The sequence below is a fragment of the Felis catus genome, chromosome C1 (assembly GCF_018350175.1).
Source record: "Felis catus isolate Fca126 chromosome C1, F.catus_Fca126_mat1.0, whole genome shotgun sequence".
NCBI lineage: Eukaryota > Metazoa > Chordata > Mammalia > Carnivora > Felidae > Felis > Felis catus.
The window spans coordinates 48,760,703-48,779,163 of NC_058375.1; the positions used below are offsets into that span (position 1 = coordinate 48,760,703).

The 18,461-nt window shown below is 39.8% G+C and overlaps 1 protein-coding gene and 1 long non-coding RNA gene across 3 annotated transcripts in view; one reads left to right on the forward strand and one right to left on the reverse strand.

Moving 5' to 3' along the window:
* Positions 1–3,301: 3,301 nt before the first annotated feature.
* Positions 3,302–16,509, reverse strand: LOC109502358. Of its 2 annotated transcripts, XR_006584331.1 has the most exons (3): positions 16,091–16,503; positions 10,547–10,649; positions 3,302–3,613 (listed from the first exon to the last, which is right to left on the reverse strand). It is a non-coding gene; the product is annotated as an uncharacterized LOC109502358 (long non-coding RNA). The 2 variants fall into 2 exon arrangements; XR_002744511.2 differs by lacking the exon at positions 10,547–10,649 and having other exon boundaries at positions 16,091–16,509.
* Positions 16,510–16,673: 164 nt separating this feature from the next.
* The window catches only part of HOOK1 (hook microtubule tethering protein 1), a 71,512-nt gene continuing 69,724 nt past the window's right edge, over positions 16,674–18,461 (forward strand). Inside the window, exons 1-2 of the mRNA XM_019839080.3 lie at positions 16,674–16,725; positions 16,985–17,131. Of these exons, the coding sequence (XP_019694639.2) occupies positions 17,069–17,131 (63 nt within the window). The 5' untranslated portion in view covers positions 16,674–16,725; positions 16,985–17,068. The remainder of the gene's footprint in view (positions 16,726–16,984; positions 17,132–18,461) is intronic.

The following is an 18,461-nucleotide window of genomic DNA, read 5'->3' on the forward strand; positions in this document are numbered from 1 at the left end:
TCACTTAAGTTTTGGTGTTGTGTTTCCTTAATTCTTCTCACAGTATGTTCTAATTTTCTGTGACTTCTCTTTTGACCCATTCATTCTTTAAGAATGTGTTTAATTTCCACATATTTGTGAATTTGCCAGCTCTCCTGTTCTTTTTTTTCTTCCTTCCTCCTTCTCTCCCTCTCTCTATTCTTCCAAAAGGATTTGTGTGTGTGTTTACGCATGTGTAGTAAGAACATTAAACATGAAATCTACTCTCTTAAAAATTTTTAAGTGCAGACTACAGTATCGTTAACTATAGGTACAGTGTTGTACAGCAGATCTCTAGAACTTATTGGTCTTGCATAACTGAAACTTTGTACCCATTAAACAGCAACTCCCCATTTTACCCTTTGTCCAGCCCTTGGCAACCACCATTCTACTCTCTGTTTCTAAGAGTCTATTTTAGATACCTCATGTAAGTAGAATCAGGCAGTATGTCCTGTGACTGGCTTAATTCACTCAGCATAATGTCCTCTAGGCTTATCCATGTTGTCACATATGGCGGGATTTCCTTCTTTTTAAAGCTGAATAATATTCCATTGTATGTATACACCACATTCGTCTGTTGATGGACATTTAGGTTGCTTCTATATGTTGGCTGTTGAAATAATGCTGTGATGAATGTGGGAGTGCATATATCATATTGAAGTCTTAATCTCAATACCTTTGGATATATACTTGCTAGATCAGATGGTGATTCTAATCTTAATTTCTTTGAGGAAACTCCATAATGTTTTCCACAGGGGCTGCACCATTTTGTATTTTACATGTACCAACAGTGTACAAGGGCTCCAGTTTCTCCATATTCTTAGGAACATTTGTTATTTGTTTAACATAATAGACATCCTAACAGATGTGAGTAATATCTCGTTGTGATTTTGACATGCATTTCTCAGATGATTAGTGATGTTGAGAATCTTTTCATAAATCTGTTGGCCACGGTACACCGTCTCTATAGAAATGTCAACTCAATTGGGGCGCCTGGGTGGCTCAGTCAGTTAAGTGGCCAATTTCGGCCCAGGTCATGATCTTGCGGTCCATGAGTTCGAGCCCCACGTCGGGCTCTGTGCTGACAGCTCAGAGCCTGGAGCCTGTTTCAGATTCTGTGTCTCCCTCTCTCTGACCCTCCCCTGTTCATGCTCTGTCTCTCTCTGTCTCAAAAATAAGTAAAACGTTAAAAAAAATTTTTTTAAAAAGAAATGTCAACTCAAGTTCTTTGCCTATTTTTTAATGAAGTTATTTATTTATTTATTTTTGTTGCTGATTTGTAGGAATTCCTTACACGTATTGGCTATTAATCCCTTATCAGCTATATCATTTTAAACTATTTTTCTCATTCTTGGTTTGCCTTCTCACTCTATTGACTGCCTCCTTTGCTATGCAGAAGCTTTTTAGTTTAATTGCTTTTGTAATTTTCCTTGTGTTGCTTGTGCTTTTGGAATCATATGCAAGAAATCATTGCCAAACACAGATTTCATGAGCTTTTCCTCTGTTTTCTTCTAGTAGTTTACTACTTCTAGTAGTTTATTTCTAATTTTGTTCTATTGTGGTCAGAGGAAATGCTTTGTATGGCTTCAGTCTTTTAAAATGTATTGAGATTTATTTTATGGCCTAAGGTGTGGTCTTTTCTGGAGAATGTTTCATGGGCATGTGAAAAGAATGTATATTCTGCTGTTGGGTAGAGTGTTCTCTATATATATCTCTTAGATCTTGGTGGCTTATAGTGTTGTTCAAGTCTTCTGTTTCCTTGTTGATCTTCTGTCTCATCGTTGTATCCATTATTGAAAGTGGAGTATATAAATGCCCTACTGTTATTGTTGAGCTATTTTTTTCTTTGTCAATTTTTGCTTCACATATTTTGGGACTTGGTTTTTGTGTTTATAATTGGTATATCTTCTTGATAGGTTTTTTAGTCATTATGTAATGTCCTTCTTTGTTTGTTGTAACATTTTTTTCTTAAACTCTATTTTGTCTGATGTTAATATAGCCAATCCAGCTGTCTTTTGGTGAGTATTTGCATGGAGTATATTTCACATCCTTTAATTGTCACCTTAGCTTTCTTTGAATCAAAAGTGAGCCTCTTGTAGATAGCATGTGACTGAATCATGTTTTTTACTCCATTCTCCCATTATTTGCCTTTTGTTTGGAGTTTTATTCCATTTACATTTAATGCAGTTACTGATAAAGAAGGACTTCTATTTGGCCATATATTTTTCACATGTCTTATATCTTTTCTTTTTCCTCATTTTCTCCATAACTGCCTTCTTTTGTGTTAAATATATATTTTCTAGCATACCATGTTGATTCCTTTCTCATTTTTTTCTACACATTTTTAAGTGATTTTCTTAGTGGTTTGCCATCTAATTATAGGATTACAATTAACAATTTAATTTATAGAGATATAGTTTGAATGAGAAAAAAGTTAGTTTCAATTATATATAAGTTTCCTTCTATACAATTCCATCCTTCCCTTTATGTTATTGTCACAGATTATACTTTTATACATTGTGAGCCCATCAACATAGATTTATAATTATCTTACAGTTTTTTTAAATCATATAAGAAAACTAAGGAATTCCAAATTAAAATACTGATAGATATTTACCTATGCAGTGACCTTTATTGCTCCTTCTATGTCTTTTCCCTCCCTTCACCCCTTCACTTTTCACTGATCCTTTTGTTCCTTCCCTCCATGTTCTTTCTTTTCTTTAGAACATTGGTAGGAAAAAAGAGAAAGTTGTATTTTATTATTATTTTAAATTGAGAAGCTTATAATATCCTTGGTGATTGATCCTTTCTCTCATCTTTGACACTCACATGATCTGTTACCACTATTCTCTGTGTGGTTTATTTGACTTTTTTATGTGCAAGTCCAGCACCCCTAATTACAAGGCAAGCATAGTGAGGGTAGAGACTCTGCCTTATATTTCTCCACATTTCTAATGTGAAAGGAAATGTCCTATTCATAGAATGCACTTAAAATGTGGTTGTTGATGTTGCCCTAGATATCCTGCTTCCTTTTTCAGGCAGGCAAACTATTATTATCCCCATTTATAGTGAGAAACTGGGAACCAAGAGAGTTCAGGAACCTTACCAAGGTAATAAGAAGAAGGGGGAGAAAAACATGTTTTTCTGGGCTTTGTACCCAAGGTTGTTTTTCAGGCAGCTTGCCTCAGTTCTCCCTTACAAGCCTGCAACAAGCTTTCCCACCGCTAGCACTAACTTCTGGCAATAGGTAATACTTGTAAAGAATAATCCAACCGAGACAGCATTCAATTTGAGATGCTTATCTGTTATTTTTAATCAACACTGAAAGCAAATGAAATATAATTGTTTCCCACAGACTTCCTGAGTCTGAGCTGTAGAAACACTTGAAGGTATTTTTTCAACCAAAGGACAACGTTTGTGAGGGTTGCTGCACATGTAAGTCACAATGAGTAAGTTCAAGTGAAATAGGAAGGCAGCATGTTCACAGCTTGCCTTTCCCAACCCTTGAAGAGGTTGAACTTTGTCTTCTCAGCTCATGGACCTCCATGTGTGGCTTGCAAAATGGCATGTATAGGAGAAGGTACAGATGAGGTTTCTAGGATTAAATTAAAAAGGGGGTTAGTTCTGGCATATCTGCCATACACATGGCAACTTTGAGCAGGTTACTTCCTCAGTTGCAAAAATAAGGATTTATGTGAGAATGAATTTATGCCATGTGTGATGGTGCCTGGGAAAGAAAAAATTGTCGCCAGCCTTCTTTTATTCCCTCTCACTCCTCCATTGTCCAGTGTTGTCATTCCCTGGGCTTCCTATCCTTTATAAAATACATGGAGTAATAAATACTTTCACTCTAAAGTATAATAAATGACTAGTAGGTTCAATATTAAATTTTTACAGAAATGTCCTTATTTAACAGGGAACTAAAATCTAATGTCTGAGGAATGAAATTATAATTATAAAATAGAACCTGGTTTGGTTACAGAAATTCAGCCGTACTAAACATTATTTCTCACAAAATGGAGCCAAGGTCTCTTAGAGAAATGGATGATTCCAGGATAGGGACAGGAAAACACCAAGGAAATCTGGAACATCTTGTCCCAGGAAGCATAGAAGGGGAGGGATGCAGGAAGGACAAGAGACCAACTTGAAGGTGTTCCCACTGGCTGAAATTGGGACAGTTTGATGATTAAAATGAATAGTGACAAGAATGGATTATATCACACTGAATAAAAATAAATGCATGAATCCATATTTACACTTAGAAAAATAAAGGTGGGTGTGGACAGAAGAGGAAAACTTTTTTTATTATAAAAAATAGAATAGTACCAACTAATAGATATAAAGGAATGACAGAAATAGAAAATCACCATCTTATGACCACCATAGCAATAATTAATTCAGGCAGTAATTAACATGGATGCTAAAAGCAGTGTGTGATAAACTTTTGAGGAATCCTATATTCACACAGTCTCAAATTACTTATTAATTACAGTGGGAGAAATGTCTTTACAATAGAGAAATCTGATGGACACCATACTAACCAAATGATAAAATTTAACAACCCCCATAATTGGACAATCCAATACCATGTTCCTGCCAAAGTGATGCAGTGAGCTCACAATATAATCTCTGCTAAACATGATCATGAAATAAATCTTATGAAGAAAAATTCTGACAAATCTTGCTGGACTAGACTATTCAAAAATGTTGCTGTCATGAAATATCACAATGCATACTTGGATGTGTGCTTGCATGCACCCAGCTGGGGAATGAACCTAGATTAGAGGAGATAAGAGAGATATGGCCATAAACACAAGGGATGATCCTTGACTCTGGATCCCAGAGGGAAAAAAAGGGGGGAGACGGGGGACAATTAGGCAAATGTAAAGAAGGATTGCAAATTAAATAATAATATTAAATTTAAATTTCCCAAGTATGATAATTATATACGGTTATCTTAAGAGAATGTCCTTATTCTTAGAAGATAGATGCTGAAACATGCAGAAGAATGAAACTAGACCACTTTCTTACACCATTCACAGAAATGAACTCAAAATGGATGAAGGACCTGAATGTGAGACAGGAAACCATCAAAACCCTAGAGGAGAAAGCAGGAAAAAACCTCTCTGACCTCAGCCACAGCAATTTCTTACTTGACACATCCCCAAAGGCAAGGGAATTAAAAGCAAAAATGAACTATTGGGACCTCATGAAGATAAAAAGCTTCTGCTCTGCAAAGGAAACAGTCAACAAAACTAAAAGGCAACCAATGCAATGGGAAAAGATATTTGCAAATGACATATTGGACAAAGGGCTAGTATCCAAAATCTGTAAAGATCTCACCAAACTCCACATCCGAAAAACAAATAATCCAGTGAAGAAATGGGCAGAAGACATGAATAGACACTTCTCTAAAGAAGACATCCAGATGGCAAACAGACACATGAAAAGATGTTCAACATCATTCCTCATCAGGGAAATACAAACCAAAACCACACTGAGATACCACCTCACGCCAGTCAGAGTGGCTAAAATGAACAAACCAGGAGACTATGGATGCTGGCGAGGGTGTGGAGAAACTGGAACCCTCTTGCACTGTTGGTGGGAATGCAAACTGATGCAGCCACTCTGGAAAACAGTGTGGAGGTTCCTCAAAAAATTAAAAAAAATTTTTATGACCCAGCAATAGCACTGTTAGGAATTACCCAAGGGATATAGGAATGCTGATGCATAGGGGCATTTGTACCCCAATGTTTATAGCAGCACTTTCAACAATAGCCAAATTATGGAAAGAGCCTAAATGTCCATCAACCGGATGAATGGATAAAGAAGTTGTGGTTTATATACACAATGGAGTACTACGTGGCAATGAGAAAGAACGAAATACGGCCTTTTGTAGCAACATGGATAGAACTGGAGAGTGTTATGCTAAGTGAAATAAGCCATACAGAGAAAGACAGATACCATATGTTTTCACTCTTATGTGGATCCTGGGAAACTTAACAGAAAACCATGGGGGGTGGGGAAAGAAGTTAGAGAGGGAGGGAGGCAAACTATAAAAGACTCTTAAAAACTGAGAACAATCTGAGGGTTGATAGGGGGTGGGAGGGAGGGGAGGGTGGGTGATGGGCATTGAGGAGGGCACCTGTTGGGAGGAGCACTGGGTGTTGTATGGAAACCAATCTGACAATAAATTTAATATATTAAAAAAATACTAATAAAAATAAATTAAAAAAGAAGATAGATGATGAAAGTATTTAAGGGTAAACAATGATTAGTTTTGTTACTCTTGAAATATATCTATATCTATATCTATCTATCTAGAGAGAAAAAAATGTAACTATAATTAAAAAAAGAAATTTGTACATAAAAAAATAACCCCCCAAGAGTAGGCCAGTATGTAATCCAAATGGCCAATTTAGCTACTCTTCAGAAAAATCATGTGAAGTTTATAAGGAAAACTATGTTTGAAGTTGATAGTTCAAGTTTACGCTTGTGGTGGGCACAGAAAAACATATAAAGTTGCCAAATCACTGTGTTATACCCCTGAATGATGTAACATTGTGTGTCAACTATACTTCAATTAAAAAAAGTGTCAAAATATGTTCAAGGTCTCTGAATCATCTATTGTAGTCATTAACCTTCAGTCAGCAGATTCTCTAACAGGTAACAATTAACTTCACTCAACTAGATGTGATGGCTTTGCTTGCTTCCCAGTGTTGAACAAAAAGAAACTTGACTGCCTGAAAAAATATTTCAGTAACAAGGGAGAATATAGAAACAATAATGACTGAAGAATTATACATGCTATATTTTATTTTGCCATGATTATCTTTAAAAATAAGTTCTTTTGTTTAATTTTTTAATATTTACTTATTTTTGAGAGACAAAGACAGAGCATGAGCAGGGGCGGGGGGGGGGGTGCAGAAAGAGGGAGACACAGAATCTGAAGCAGGCTCCAGGCTCTGAGCTGTCAGCACAGAGCAGACACGGGGCTCAAACCCATGAATCCTGAGATCACGACCTGCGCCGAAGTTGGACGCTTAATGACTGAGCCACCCAGGCTCCCCTCTTTAAAAATCCGTTCTTAACACAAAATACACACAAAGAACACAAGGTAATTCTGGGAGGGGATGGATATGTTTAGAACCTTGATTGTGGTGATGGTTTTGCAGATGTATGCATGTGTCCAAACTCACCAATATGTACATAGTCAACATGTGCAAATTTTTGTTTATTGATTATACTTCAATAAGGCTTAAAAAGGCCATTCTGACCTCCCTCTCATCCCCCCATGAGGATTCTCCTCTTTATATCTGGAAGGATTTTCTGAAGTAGTCAGCTTATTTGTTATATAAGCTTGAGTATGCATCAGTTTCCTCATCTATAAAATAGAAAGTATTACTACCTTGTCACATTGTTAAGGATAAATGAATTAGCACAGATGAAGCCCTCTGAATAATGCATAACACCTAATAAATACTCAATAAATTTTAGGTGGTGTTGATAGCCTCAGGATTGGGTATCTCCTTGGTTACCAGTTGCGTTCATATAAAACATTATCAAAGTGTGAAGTCCCCTACTTTAATAAAATGTGCAGCTTGTCTTTTTTCTGTATAAGGCTAAAAGCTCTGACCAGTTTTTGTTTTTTGTTTTTTGGGTGTTTTTTTGTTTTGTTTTGTTTTGTTTTGTTTTACTTTCGGGTTTTTGTTTTTTGTTTTGTTTGTTTCTTTTTACAATCTCTGGAAAATATTTCCAAATTGCACTACCAAGTATGTGTTTATTTGGTTAAGTAATTTCAAAAATTCCAGCAACCACCTACTACTGTCATTATTTCCTACAACTGCTCATGTCAACAAACCCTTCACACATCTTTCCTGGTGCTTCCTTCTTTGTTCCTACAGCCCATTTATTATTGCTTATGGTTAGGTAAGCCACTGTTCTTCTGTCCTTAAATTACCTGATAATTTCTTCTTTCTAGCAGTTTGGTATTTTAAGATATATTATGTTCTATATATGTTCTACTATGTAACACATGGAGAGGGAGCAAGATACATTTCCTCTGGCAGATATCACCTTAATGTATTTTCAGTTGATACATGTGTAGAGGTTTCAGAATCCCGTGTTTAGTCAGCCATAGTGGTTTCAAATACGGTTTTCTCAGGCTATAATAAAATATAAACAGTATTTCTAACATAGTGCTTCCTGTTCTCTTTAGAAATCATTCTCTTCTTATTTATGTGGATCTCGTCTCAAGAACATGATTCTATCCACTTTCCATTTATATAAATTAAAGAATTCATTTTGAAATATTAATTTTCAATACACTTGGAAACAATAGAAGGTACCTTGGGTAGTTATACTGTAAAGTTAGATTTTACTTGCTTTTTAGAGACAAACATCTGTGGATTAAATGATTAGCCACTATGTATCAGTGTTTGGCCTTTATTGTAAAAATCTGCTTACATGGATTAGAAGGATTTTTGTACATAAAAAATAGGTCACCAACGGAATAATGAGCACGGATCATCTCTTTAACAGTGTAAAATGATATGTCTTGTGATTCACTTAAACTGAAATTTGAAGAACAGAATTTATGTTTCAGTGACGCTTTAGATTGGTTACATTATCAGTACATTTTACTAAATGTCTATTTCTATTACTTATTGTTTTTAAGTATTTGAAAAATATATATACCTTTTTATTTGTTCTCATCTGAGTTACTTTAAGACAAGATAAAATAATTATTTCCAATTTTATTTCACTTAGGACTTTGGTGTGGATTTAACTTTTTTAATGTTTATTTTTGAGAGAGAGAAAGAGCATAAGCAGGGCAGGGGACGGGGACAGAGAGTGAGGGAGACACAGAACTTGAAGCAGGCTCCAGGCTCTGAGCTGTCAGCACAGAGCCCAACACTGGGCTCAAACCCACTAACTGCGAGATCATGACCTGAGCTGAAGTTGGATGATTAACCCACTGAGCCACCCCAGCACCCTGGGGTGGAATTAAATATGTCTAATAAAATGGTTATATTAATTTTAGCTCAGTAAATGGCAAACTAAACATCCCTTCCCATCAGTTTATCATACAAGTTATATTATTATCATCCTGAGCTGTGATTTATCTTTTTGTAATTTTTGTTTCCAGGTACTTAAGTCTTAAATCCTCCAAGGTGGCATTTGTTCAGTTATATGCCACCAGGCCCCTATATGAAATTATAGGTGTGACAACAACCCCTTTCCATTTTGGAGTTTTTCAGTGTAAGAAACAAGAACGTCAACAGTCTTCCTCTGTGACCACTTTCACTTTGCAGTTACACTATTGCCACAATTAGAGATGCTTGTCCATTTCTGACACCATGCTTTCCCATTCTGGGTGATGGCACACGAACTCCACCAAAAATGACTGTGGATGCTGTTCAGAAGATAGCGTGAGGTGATGCCCCAATCCCCAACATCTGGGAATGCTGTTGTGAATTGCCTTGGCTGGCACACCACCTTTCCAGGACAGCTCACATCCAGGGATTCAGCAGCACGGAGGCAAAAAAAAACTAACCCCCTCTCATCCAATCTCGGACAACCTGGAAGGGCTACTCTAGCTTCAGAGCTCCCCAGGGCTTGGTTGAAGCTCTCATTAGGACTGCACCCCAGGCTGCTTTCTCCCACTGTGCACTTCTGCTTCTAATCCTTCTCCTCCAATTCCCAAGCTCTCAATTCCCAAGACTGCTTCTTCATAAACCTCCTGCCTGCTAATCTTCCACTTCAGAATCTACCTCCTGCAATGTGGCTGTGTATAGTGTAATTTTAAAATCCCTTGTACTGGGGCGCCTGGGTGGCTCAGTCGGTTAAACGTCCGACTTCGGCTCAGGTCATGATCTCACGGTCCGTGAGTTCGAGCCCCGCGTCGGGCTCTGTGCTGACAGCTCAGAGCCTGGAGCCCGTTTCAGATTCTGTGTCTCCCTCTCTCTCTGACCCTCCCCTGTTCATGCTCTGTCTCTCTCTGTCTCAAAAATAAATAAACGTTAAAATCCCTTGTACTATGGGTATACATGTCCCAATAACAGAGATGCCTTCACTCTTAATTTGAACTTCTTCTCCATTGAAATCTTCAAATAACTTCTCTTTGAGCAGCCCACCAGGTTAGTGTTAACATTGTTTCCAAGTGCTGAGCTAAAATGTATTAAAAGTCAGTTCCACTAAGTCATATAAAAGTCTCTTAAACTTAAGTCTGTAAAGGCACCAGAAGCAAAATTCTCGGTGTCCCGTACGGTCTCCCAGTAAGCATTTCATAGAAGGACTCAATTCCTATCCAGTGTGAGGAATAGACATGTATTTCCTTTTATACAGTGGGAAGTAGGTCCACAGTCTTGATCCCCTTCCTCTAGTCTCTGTCCAAAGGAAACCCAGCTGGAAATATTTGTGGAGATGAAGTCTGTCCCAATCCCATCACCTAAAAAAGTTCAGACCTACTGAGTATCCGAGTCTATTCTGTCCAAGACTTTCTTTTTATTAGAAAGCCAAAGCTTACCCATAGTAAGTGTCTGGGGCTGGTCTTGCTTTCCTACACCCAGTACAGTAGTTAGAAGAGTTATAGGTGCTGCTAGACATTACTGCCCACTGGGATCACAGGCCTAAGAACAAGAAGCAGTTTTATTATTTTTTTAATGTTTATTTTTGAGAGAGAGAGAGAGTGAGAGAGAGAGAGAGAGAGAGAGAGAGAGAGAGAGGTGAAGGGAGGGGCAGAGAGAGAGGGAGACACAGAATCCACCGTAGGCTCCAGGCTCCAAGCTGTCAGCGCAGAGCCCATTGTGGGGCTTGAAACCACCAACAGTGAGATCATGACCTGAGCTGAAGTGGGACCCTTAACCGACTGAGCCACCCGGATGCCCGAAGAAGTTTTACAATATCAATTTTTTTTGGTCACCATTTCTCTTCCCTAGAACTCTAATTAGGGCTTGTAAATCTTTCCCAGGGCTTGGACACTTCATTCCAAATTATCTCTCGGATTCTGAAAATTGTCAATCCAGAAGTGTCTGCTCTTATGTTTAACTGCCTGTGGACCTTGATGCTGATTGGATATAGCCTGAGTCCACTGTAGTTCTTTGGATATTGTGGACTGCAGACCACTCGTACGGGGCATCATCTAGAGTTAACCCCTATCTATGGTGGATCTTACATCATTCTGGCTTCTTCTGTCTCTCTGTTGCTGAGATCTAGCCTATGTTGCAATTCTCTTTTTTCTCCTCCCTTCTTCCCTTCTTCCATCCTTCTGCCTCTGAAGCATCTGTAGGATTTCTGTTTGGGAGACTTTGGGAGTTACAGCTGCACCTAAGCAATGCTGTAAGGATCGTGTGCGGGAGGGGCAATAATTTGGTTGAGGAATAAGTGCTTTGCTAGTGAGATCCACTTGTACCGTTTGCAGCTGGTATGATCACTCTACTAGAATGGCTGCTATGTCTGAACGTCTAGATCAATGCCTGTCCAGGCCACAGTTTTCCTCTAGCTGATGTACGCTCTCAGCCATTCAAGGTATTCATATATCAACAGGGGAAACTTATGACATCTCCACCCCTTTTCACCATTGCTTGTGCAAGGCACAGATTTACTCTTTACAAGTAGAGCCTACTACAGTTCTATTTGAGGTACCTAATCAGCGATTCTCTTTTATCATTTCTCCATCTACTTATAGCCCAATTCAGTTTTTTTTTTATTTTTTAAATGTTTATTTATTTTTCAGAGAGAGAGAGAGAGAGTTTGAGCTGGGGAGGACAGAGAGGGAGGGAGACATAGAATCTGAAGCAGGCTCCAGGCTCCGAGCTGTCAGCACAGAGCCCAACACAGGGCTTGAACTCAGAGTGCAAGATCATGACCTGAGCCAAAGTCAGACGCTTAACCAACTGAGCCACCCAGGTGTCCCATAGCCCAATGCAGTTTAAAATCTCATCCTGACCGTTCTTTTTCTCTCTTAAGTATTTGTTTTTTATTTATTTTACTTTTATTGTTTATTTGTTTTTATTTTAATTAAAAAGGTAATATTTATTCACTTTGATGGAAATTGGAAAATAATTAATCATCATGAACAACCTCTGCTAATATTTTGATATATATACTTTGTTTTTTAAAAAATGAGGGGAAACAAGAATGCGTGTGTGCGCACACACACACACACCCAAGACATATACACAGTGTGTATAATAGCTAAAATGTATTGACGAACTATGATGAGCTGGGATCTCTGTTAAGCATTTTGTATGCATTTGATTTTCACAGCAACCATGTGAAATTACGTAGAGAAAGTTGTTTTTATTTTTGTCTGCAGGCATCAATCTCCCCCACCCTCCATCTACACAGGGCAACCACCCCATGATTCACCTTGGGTCTGCAGTACTGGTGGGACAGACAATTTAGGGGCTCACTCTGTTCCTGGCAAAGGGCTGGACACATATCCCATGACAGGCTAATTGGATGCTCTCTCTGGAACTTGAATCTTGAAGAGAATGACCCAGAAAAACTTAGCAACTATTTAAGTGTATTCATCTAGGTGGTGTTCTCCTGAGAAGACATCTATAGTTTCATTACCTAGATCTAATGAGCAGCTCTGGGACCTGCTTTTGCCCATGCTGGGTTCTTCAGATATTCCTCTGAATCTATAAGATTTCTCATACCCTTGCAACATTTTTTTTTAAATATAAAGTTACTCAGGTCTGATTCCTTCCACTTATCACTAAAAAATCCCTAACCAATATAGAAATACACAAGTATTATTCTATTTTGCAGACACTGAAACGGAGGCTTACTAAAATGAAGTGACTTGCTCAAGATTACCCAGGCAATAAGAGATCATATTAGGTCATATTAGGTCTCCATAATGCTCAAGTCTGTGGTTAATTTTAACCATATCTCTTTTCAGTCTCCCTCTTTACAGATACACAGGTGTGTGTGTGTGTGTGTGTGTGTGCTTACACACACGTGTGTATTCTTTTATGTATTATTCCACATTAAGATCTGGCCATATTCTTACTGTGAAGGGGCACATGCACCCCAATGTTTACAGCAGCAACAATTGCCAAATTGTGGAAAGAGCCCAATGTCCATCGATGGATGAATGGGTAGAGAAGATGTATATGTATGTGTATACACACACAATGGAGTATTACTTGGCAATTGAAAAGAATGAAATCTTGCCATTTGCAGCAACATGGATGAAATTGAGTGTATTATGCTAAGCAAAATAAGTCATAGAAAGACAAATATATGATTTCACTCATATATGGAATTTAAGAAACAAAACAGATGAACATAGGGGAAGGGAAGGAAAAATAAGATAAAAACAGAGAGAGAGGCAAACCATAAGGGACTCTTAAGTACAGAGAACTGAGGGTTGCTAGAAGGGAGGTGGGTGGGAAGATGGACTAAATAGGTTGATGGGCATTAAGGAGGACACTTGTTGGGATGAGCACTGGGTTTTATATGGAAGTGATACATCACTGGGCTTCTCCTGAAACCAATACCACACTTTATGTTAACTATTATTAGTTAACTCAATATTCCAATACCTAGATATCATCAAAATTACTACTAACATTTTGGTTTATTTTGTTTTCAGTTTCTCTTCTCTTTCTCTCTCTCTTGGCATATATAAATACACTCACATGCATACACAAATAGGGATCCATACATAAATTTTAGATATATATTAAACATATAACAGGGAGAGAGAAAGCGAGGGAGAGATCCATACTGTATATACAGATTTCTATTATCAACTTTATCTTTTAATATTATTCTTTAAACATTTCTGAGTCATTAAACTTCTTTCACAATATTTTGATAACCACAATATATTTCATTGTATGGATATACCATAATGTATTTAATGACTCTTCTTTCATTTAATGGCTGTTTCTTTTTCCTTTTTTCTTTCTCTTTCTTTCTTTCTTTCTTTCTTTCTTTCTTTCTTTCTTTCTTCCTTTTTCTTTTTTTTTTTCTTTTTGCTTTGATAACTAGCACTGCAATCAACAAATTTGTTGGCATCTGATTATTTTCTTAGAATAGATTTTGGAGGGCCGCCTGGGTGGCTCAGTCAGTTAAGCATCTGACTTCAGCTCAGGTCATGATCTCATACTTTGTGGGTTCAAGCCCCGTGTTGGGCTCTGTGCTGACAACCCAGAGCCTGGAGTCTGCTTCGGATTCTGTGTCTCCCTCTCTCTCTGCCCCTCCCCCACTCATGTTCTGTCTCTCTCTCAAAAAAAAAAATGAATAAACATTAAAAAAAAAAGAATAGGCTTTGGAAGTGAAACTATTGGCTTAAAGTCTTTGAACATTTTAAAGATTCTTGATATATATTGTCAAAAAATTTTCAGAAAGATTGTGCCAATTTACAACCCCACAACTAGTGTTTAAAAGTCAGTTTTATTCAATGCTCCAAATATAGATGCCAACTTTTAGAAATGAATGTCAACAGTTGGAAAAGGATAGAGTATACTGTATTAGGCATTTCTTCTAATATTATTTTCTGATTATAAAGTAATACAAGCTAATTGCAAGTTGAAAAATATAGAAGATTACAGAAAATAACATCATCCATAAATAAAAATGATGGTTTGATGAGCATTCCTTTGTCTTCTTGGTGTGCACATGTTAAATACATAAATATTTATTATGTTGAAATCATATGGCTCATACTTTTATATCTAAACTTTTAATGTTATGTATCATGAAACATTTGTATTAAATATTCCCCAAACCATTATTTTTACTAGTTGCCAAATATTATATCTTATACATTGACTATAATGTAGTTAACCTTTCTTGCTTATTGGATGTGTATTGATCAGTATATACAGAATTGCAATACATGATGTTGCTCATAACCTCTGACTACATTTCTGATTATTTCAATAGAATTTGTGGCCAGAAGTGGAATTCTAGAATCATGGGTTTAAATTGTATGGATATTTTAAAGTTTCTTGATAAATATTGATAGAAAATTGGAAAAATTCTTCTAAAATGTTTGCTCCAGTTTTGTATGAAAGTGCACTCACTCTTCTCAACATTATTTTTGTTGTTTTATTTCAATGATTTATGTTTTTCATTTTTCAAATCTTTTCACATTTCCTTGGACTATCTGTATTTCTTCTTTTCTGAATTCACTGATCATATGCTTCACATATTTTTCCTTTAGATCTAGTATCATGAAGACAACTGAGCATCCTTCCCTTAGGATCTGTTCTCTGCTCCTACAGCGCTCAGAAGGATAACTCAGTTCCTCCCCCCCATTATTCTTCTTAAATATTCTGAATACTTCAGTCACCTGTGACTCTTAGTGATAAGCATGTATGATTGTAGTAACTCATATTTGCAAAAGAGTTTTTAATTCATAAAACTCTTTCACACCCATTATCAGTTTTGCCCCTGTGAGAGAGACGGGGCAGGTCAGTGTCATCAGCATCATTTTAGAAATGTGGACGTTGGATTCCATAGGAGAAAGCTGTCAACAGCCACTGGGAAGTAAAGTCAAGATTCAGACCAGGTCTTCAATTCCTAGATCTTTTCCCTTTCCTTTTCCTTTTCAGTCAAGTCATATTACTGATATTGCTGTTGTCCAGAAATATAAAATGACTCCACATGGGGTAAGAAAGTTCTAGAATGAGGTTAAGAGACTTGATAGCAAATGCAAGTACTGTATTTTTAGAATGAGACTGATTTACATTTGAGGGCTTTTAATTGCAGTTATCCATCAGTTTTAAACTTTCAATGTCTAAATATAAAGACCGTGGCAATATAAATGAGCCAGCTGCATTTTTACACAGAGCATGAACTGATGAGTTTATGAATGAGTGAAGTGATGGAAATCAACAGTAAGAGTAAGAATATCCCAACCCATTTCAACAGCCTAAGCCATACATCAGTACCTTGGAGAGCTTCCAACTCTACGCCACCCCCTCCCTCACAAACATTCTCAGAAAAGGCAAGTTTTCCTCCGCCAAAGGAAAATCGGAAGCATTGTACACTGTTATCTTCCATGTTTTTTGAAAACTAAAAAAGATGATTTCATTTTCCATTTTCCTACCTGAAATTGGTCTTCCTTTTCGCCCCATTTAAAATGCAATTGCCCGTCTCTGTGATCTTGTGCGAGCTTATTTAACTTAAGCAGCTTTATGGTATTCTCCCCCCCTTAGCAAACACATTTCTTTGCCATGTCTGCAAAGGAAAATGTCCTTTTCCAATGAGCGACCGGGAGAAAATCAGCTCTCCTTTTCTCGAGTAGGATCTATTTCTGAAGACACGAGGGCAGCAGTGTGGATCTCCACAGGTGTAGCCAGGAGCTGCCCTACTGAGGGGAAGGAGGCGCGAAGATGCTTGAGCCAGCCCTACTTAAAGCTGGGAGCCCCGCGGCCTCCTCTGCCCTTGGGGCAGCGTGAGCTTCAGCCGCTACTTCGCCCAGCCGCGCACGCGCGCTCCCCGCCCCCGTCCCCACCGCACCTGCCAGGTCACAAACCCCTTCCCACCCTCCCGCGCTCCCTCCCGGAGGCTGTCTTGTCTCACATTGATTGGTCGGAGCCAAGAGGGTGCGTCCAATCAGCAATCCCTCCTGCGCAACCTATCCCCGCTCTTCCCGCCCCCTCCCGCCCCGCACGCCCCTCTCGAGCACCTACTTTCTTTGTGACTGGTGCGCGCCCTGGTCACTCAGTGCGGCGGGAAGAGGTGTGCGGGATAGGGAAGGAGGTGGGGAGGACGGGAGGGGCCGGAGGGGCGGGGAAGGGGCAGGAGGGGGCGGGGCTCAGGTGCAGAGCCGCGCAGCCGGGCCGGACCCGGCAGGGGGCGAACGGCAGAGCGGGGCGGAGCGGGGACGGGGGCGGTGGCGAGGAGGGGGTTACGCCGGCGACGTCGGCCGCGCGAGGCTTCGCGCGTGAGCCGCGCGGGCGCTGGGCCTGGCTACCGAGCTTTCCCGGCCGGCGAGCAGGTCGTCGACGCCGGCTCCTGGCGGAGCGCGGGGAGGAGGGAGGTGTCGGTGCCAGCGGCGGCGTAGTCGACGGCGGCCCCGGCCATGGAAGAGACGCAGCCGCTTCCGCAGTCCGAGCTGCCGTTATGCGACAGCCTCATCATCTGGGTGAGTACGAGGGGGCGGGGGGCCGAGGGGCCGAGACGAGTTGCCCCGGGCCCCCGGTTCTCCGCAGGTGAGCCTCAGGAGTAGCCGGGCCACCTGCGCCGCGGACTCGGCGCGTCGCCCTCCGAGTCTCCTGTCGCCCTTGACCGCGAGAGTGCCACCTGCGGGTCGCGGGGCAGGTGTGTACGTGTGGGTGTTGTATGTTTGTGTCTGGGGACTAGGGGCAGGTAAAGGGAGCTCCGGAGCTGGGGCCGGAGGAGGCTCGTCTTACTGCCTTGATCTATCTAGCTTGTGACAGCTGTGGCTGGAGCCAGGCGTCCATCCCCTTTGCTCTTCGCTGCCCCCATTTTCTCCTCCCCGGACTGCCGACTCTCTGCCTTCTGTCTGCCGAACAGCTTTCCTGTACGGACCTCTGTGCCACTTGGGAGCGGAGGCCCCCTCCGAAACTCCCCTCCTATCCAAACCACTTTGCTCTGCTTGGACACAGGTGGCCAAGAGGTGGTTTTGGTTCCTGGATCAGAGCTCCTCCAGGACCTCCGATTCTGTAGAAGTCGTTTCGAAGGGATATTTGCACACACTTGATATGTTGGAGGTGGGGGCTCCTATTCCTTTTTTCTTGCTGCACCGCCCCCCCCCCCTTTTCCTCCTCCAGTGGACAGCATTTTCTTTCAAGAAAAAGACTTGGCATTTTCATTTGCACTTGGTGCGTGTTTGGTATTTCTAATTAATTTTGGTGGTATTTGGACAGACATAGGATCTGCCCCCAGTATTCCCGTCAGTAAAATGATGTCTCACCTTTTGGAGGTGCTCAGTGACCAAAGAGCTGGCAATTCAGGTGTAGCTTCCAACCCACATTGGGCAAGGTTGGTGCTTGATGGTCTGTCCACAGGGTGCTGTTGATGGTGCCCATCCCTAAACTAGTTGTTTGGTTGTGTGTGGATGAGTGTGTGCATGATGGAATGTAAACAGACTGGATCAGGAGGTGATATTCGGTTGATGCTGTTCTCTAGCGATCTCCTCATTTGAGTAATTCAAAACAATGAGAAATCAGAGAAGGTTTCTGGCTATGTATGAAGTCTATTGGAAATGACCGTGATTTAAAGCAACTTTTACAGTTTAGAGGTAAATAGCTTTGGTTATAAGTGGAATGCAGGTATATAGGGCTTCTGAGTTAAAAGCAGTTAGCTAGCTGTTCGTCTTTATTTTCATTTAGAGTAAGTATTGGGATTGAGATGCTGTGTTTTAAGACTCTCATGAAATAAGGCAACATTACTTTTAGCGATGTGTTTTGCTAAAACAAGTGACTAATTAAAGGGGGGTATCCTAATCTGTT